The sequence below is a fragment of the Lolium rigidum genome, chromosome 2 (genome assembly GCF_022539505.1).
Source record: "Lolium rigidum isolate FL_2022 chromosome 2, APGP_CSIRO_Lrig_0.1, whole genome shotgun sequence".
Taxonomy (NCBI): domain Eukaryota; kingdom Viridiplantae; phylum Streptophyta; class Magnoliopsida; order Poales; family Poaceae; genus Lolium; species Lolium rigidum.
In genome coordinates this window covers 228,803,387-228,808,374 of record NC_061509.1, presented here as the reverse complement: position 1 = coordinate 228,808,374, position 4,988 = coordinate 228,803,387, and the positions used below count along the sequence as shown (strand labels likewise).

The window sequence follows — 4,988 nt, the reverse complement described above, 5'->3', positions numbered from 1 at the left end:
CCTTTATATTGAAAGGCAGGCTCAAGCAAAAGTACAATTGTACCCTCGGTTTAGATGAACAAAGCTGAAAACAGAGTTGACTAAGGTAGTCATTTGCCCAAAGCTAGCAGCTGTGCTTCAGATGCAAACTCCGCCGTTGATGCTTGTCGCTCTGCTGCTGATAGAGTACTTCAGGTAACTGAATGTAGCAAGGGTCGTGACAATGACGAGTTCTCAAGAATGAGGAGTCTGCAAAACCATAGGGTAGGGGAAGAGAATGGGCGGTTGTGCGCTGTTTACCAGCCCTGCAGTAATTGCAATTTGATAGTACCGAGAGTCCAGGGACGGGGCGCGTTTCTGGGCCGAATTGCATCGTACCGAGCCTCGTTCCCGACTCCGTTTGTAGGACGACGAATCGGGATCAAGGGACGAGCGACCATTCCCTGTTTCCGGCTGCTATGGATACGCCCATGTGTTTAGAGAAGCATACTGTGTTGAGAAAATGTACTGAAAACCTAACTCTTTTGCATCAGCTTTGACTCCAGCTATGACCGACGACGGTCATGGCGTCCCGCGCCGCGCTTGACCAAGAACAGCAGCACGTCACCCATAGAGGTGCTTGCGCAGCACGCAGCTGGTACTACACTGATCCCCAGTAGCAAACTTAGCTCTAGCTACACCCTTTTGCATTTTCCAGCTTATTCGGAAGAGTGAAGCTTGTTTTATATTTGAACAATACAAACTTAATACAAAGTTACTTAGGTCTCCTGCACATTCCAGATGAAGAAGAGGACTTAATCAAAAAAAAAAAAAGGAGTAGAAGGCTAACCTATTCTGAAACTACTTGTTGGCCTACAATCAATTACGGAATCCAACTGCAGAGAACAGTAAATCTGTACACGGTTTGTGGTCTCCTTCCAAGAAAACAAACTATATATACTCCCTGATTTCTCCACCGAAGTCCAAAAAGCGGCCGGCCGGGTTGGTGCGTGGTGCGTGGTGCGTGGTGGGTGGTGCGTGGATTAATTCTCCTCTCTTCGCATATAGTAGTATATAAATTCCAACACACCGGCCCGGCGGTGTCGTGCAATCTCCTACTAATTTGCTCGTCTCGGTGCAGCGTGCATGGCGCTGCTGGTGCTCATCCTTTTGACCTAGAAAGAGAGGTAATCGATGAGGACAGAGACGGGCAAAGGCAAAGGCAGCGTTCGAGCAAGTTGATTCAATCATAGCTCTCGAAGTGTCGCACATCCTCTGATTATAGCTTTTACAGTTTTACTTGAAGCTAGCATTCCAGTGGAGAGCTAAACTCCTCACCAATCAAGAACTGCGAACGATCGCAGCGAATCATCTTTGGTGCCTGTAGTCAGAGAGAATATCAACTTAATCCAAAGCCAGCACGTTTACTGCCTTGTAAACGGTGAAAGAAGGTTAGAATAAGGGTACCAAAAGCTTACAAAAAGCAGCAACCGCGCACGCCACTGATCAACGTCGTACACAGTTGGATACTAGAGATATCCCTCCAGTATTTCAAAGTTTTGGCCGCCAGAATGCTGAATCATTTGAATCAACTTTGCGATATACTAGTGTTAAAACTTGAGCTGAACTTAGTGGAGCCATTCAATAAGATCAGCCACACTATGTACCAAAATTGATTCCTGACGTTCCCTCTCCTTGTCTTGAATCGGTTTCATACAGCGCCCAGCATCGGTTTATGTAGTCTGACGCAAGAAGCGGTGCAGTCACATGGTTCACTTCTTTCATGCAACTGTGGCAAAATTGTGAGGGCATTCATGGATGGATACATTCATGCACATGCAGAGGAGGTGAACACGGTCCATTCTATACACTACAACATAACCTAGCCGAGTCCAACCTCTGACACATATTTTGCTGAATCGGCGCACCAGTGTGGCTGGTCTAAAGCGACTCCACATCAAAAATCAACAAAGCAAAGATAAAGCGGAAAAAATTAAAGCTCTTTTTTATCCATCATGTTCTGCTTGTGACATGCCGAGCGCTGCATGATGGGTCGGTTCAGCTAGCAAGGCCTTGCATTCTGTCTATGTGCGCTGAAAATAATTATTGCATGTGCTTGCTACTGTAGAATTAGAAAACCTTGTATCCGGTATGGTTATCTAAATGCTTACATGTAATGTGGCGGGATTTTGAAACCCTACGTAGAGTGGTGTTTTTTTTGAAACACTAATCACTATACTACATTATATGTGATATGGTTATCTGAAATTCTGAATAACCGCATATATGTATGTTTTTCTCTATACTTACATCGTATGTAGTACGGTTATCTGAAATTCTGAATGGCTGAATGGTTGTCAGGAGGTCGTGTTGGCGCTTTGTATAAACCATTGAGATGCTACAGAAGCATTACATGGTTAGAGGGTAAGTTGAAAGTAGAAACTACGACTAAATAGAAGAATGCAATAAAAACATAATTTACACTCCATGAGATCAGATTTACAGTTACACACTTCAGAGATTCAGCTAGGTTACAGCTTACACGTACGAGTATGTTATTTTTTGCTAAGCACGTCCAGAGCAAAAGTGCACTGTATCATACGAGCATTACGACGACATACGCGCGTTGGCAATAGCACAACATAGCTAATCTTAACACAATACTGCAAAGTGCAAACCTGCAACTGTAACTACGCTAGCACCAGCGAGAAGTAGACCACCGAAGCGAAGAAACCGCCGGCGACGGCAAGAAACAGCCGCTCACCGTGCACGGCGTCGCTGCTGGCAAAGCCGCCACCGTTAGACCAGAACCGAGCGTAGCACTTGCCGAGGTACACCTCGCCGGTGGTAGCGGAGCCGCACCCGGCCTTGAGCTGGCTGGCCGCGGCCGAGACGCAGTCGGAGCAGGCCTTGGCGTCGAGGTCCCCCACGCACTGCGACATGGCCTGCACGCCGCCCGATCCGCCCGCGCGGTACCCTCCGCCGGCTGGCGCCGCTGCGGCAGCCAGCGCACCGAGCGCCGAGTCCCTCATGGCGACGCCGCCGGCGTCCCCAGGCGAGCCGCCGCACTTCTTGAAGAGCACGGCCGTGTTCGGCTTCCCGACGAAGGAGTCGTTCCCGTAGCGCACGAAGCAGTCGTGCAGCTGCACGGCGCCGCCAGTGGACCAGGAGCAGAGGGAGGAGAGCCTGGAGATGGCGGAGCGGACGCACCCGTTGCAGACGGCGGCGGCGAGGTCGGAGCGGCACTGGTAGAGGCCAGCAACAGGGGCTGCTGCCGAGGGGGAGGTGGTGTTGGCGTAGGGGGCGTAGGGCGCGCTGTTGGCGAGCGAGGTGAGCACGGAGTCCACGCCGGACTCGTACTGCGTCCCGGCGTCGTAACGCCCCTGCGAGCAGCCGGCGTACACGAACGCCTTGTCGTCGTCAGCGGCGCCGGTGCCCGCGAGTAGCAGGAACAGAGAGAGGATGGGGAGGAACGTTGCCGTGATGCGCGCAGCCATGCTTCTTCGTGCTCTCGCGGTCTCGCCACACCACTGCTTGGGTCCAAGTGAGCTTGCGATTGGAATTTTAGAAGGTGCGAGTGTGTGCGCGTGCGTTGCGCTTTGCGCGTCGTATTTGTGCTGAGTGTCGTGGGCTTTTCGGGAGTCTTAAGCATTAAGCAGGCTGAAATAGGCCATCTACGTATGTTTATGAAATACCCATCATGCATGCCAAAAGGCCGAATAGCCCATTGATTTTACGACGTGATCCGTGCTGAGCAAATGACGGGTAGACCTAGACCAATAAAACGCAACCTTTTCGGAAGGCCCACGAAACTTTCCACGTTGGAGCCTTTTCTTAGAATTTTACGTAGTATTGTTTTCCTGTATTTGAAAAAAAACACTACATACCTCAAAAAAATGTAAATACAGTAACCCCTGTGGAAGTATGTACGTACATCATAATCCTAAGAGCAATTTCGAGAGATTGAGTCTGTAGCTTTTGAGATTGACGAAGGTATCACATGTCTCGCTTTCGACAGAAAGATCGTGTCCTATTGAAAGAAAAATTACGCATTTATGAAACACCGAAACGTCAAACTTAGGGTTTGATCCCATCCAATCGCATGTTGGTTTTTTCCGGTCTTTTTTGTGTGCGTACTTTTTATGTACTTTTTTTTTGGAGTGCACCACGTACTCTCGAGTACTTTGAAATAAACTTATAAAAGTTACCAGAAAAATGTTCATTAAACCCATCAAGAATGGATAAAATTTTAAAGATCTCAATGAGAGGAACACAAAGGTGAAACGGGTTGTAATTTGCATGCTTGATTCATTTTGGTTTGAATTTTTGTTTCCCAAAATATGTAAATGCAAAAATTATTTTCTTCTACCCTCCTATCTCCCCTCACTCTCATCCCACTTCTTTTCTCCTTACTACACGTGGCGAGCAATTATATGCCCCGCAGGAGCCACGCGATGGATGAGATCACGAGAACGGTACACGAAAGGACCTTTGCATATGCCAACACTTTTTTACATAGTTCGACAAATGTCGTAGGACCGTCAGGGTACAAATTCTCTGGAAGAAAAAAGTATTTCTTTTGAAACCATGATAAATCTTTGTCGATTTTGTTAACCGTGAAGATTAGACTTTTGGGGTGGTGGTGGTGTGTGTATGTTGTGGGGGGTGAGGGTCGAAAGATAGTTGTTAAGTATAAATTAGGCAAAAACCAATACAACAAGGGTCAAGCCAAATGAAATTCTAGTAAACCCTGAAAAGTTGTCCACAATGTGTTTTTTCTAGAGAAAGGCCGAAAGCCCGAAACCCTACTTTTTTTTATATAAAGCAGCAAGTTTTGATACCAATTGAAAGGATGAGATGTCGCATAAAGGGAGGGCGAATATGCGTTTTAAAAACTATTACAGATTTAGCTTGTAAGAATGCGGAATTAAACTAACGTTTATTTTACAAGCACAAAACATAATTATGCTAGGCTCAACAACAACAACTTAGATAAACAAGATAGGCACAAGATATATGTAGCACAAAAA

General features: G+C 47.0%; 1 protein-coding gene across 1 annotated transcript; it reads right to left on the bottom strand.

The window, feature by feature from the left end:
• Positions 1–2,417: 2,417 nt before the first annotated feature.
• LOC124688272 (plasmodesmata-located protein 7-like) lies at positions 2,418–3,552 on the bottom strand. The gene has a single exon (XM_047221974.1). The coding sequence runs from the start codon at positions 3,453–3,455 to the stop codon at positions 2,649–2,651; it is 807 nt and encodes a 268-aa protein (XP_047077930.1). The 5' UTR covers positions 3,456–3,552; the 3' UTR covers positions 2,418–2,648.
• Between the last annotated feature and the right edge of the window lie 1,436 nt (positions 3,553–4,988).

What these genes read in the sequence shown, in the direction of transcription:
- LOC124688272 (XM_047221974.1), bottom strand. Translation starts at nt 3,455, where the DNA reads ATGGCTGCGCGCATCACGGCAACGTTCCTCCCCATCCTCTCTCTGTTC.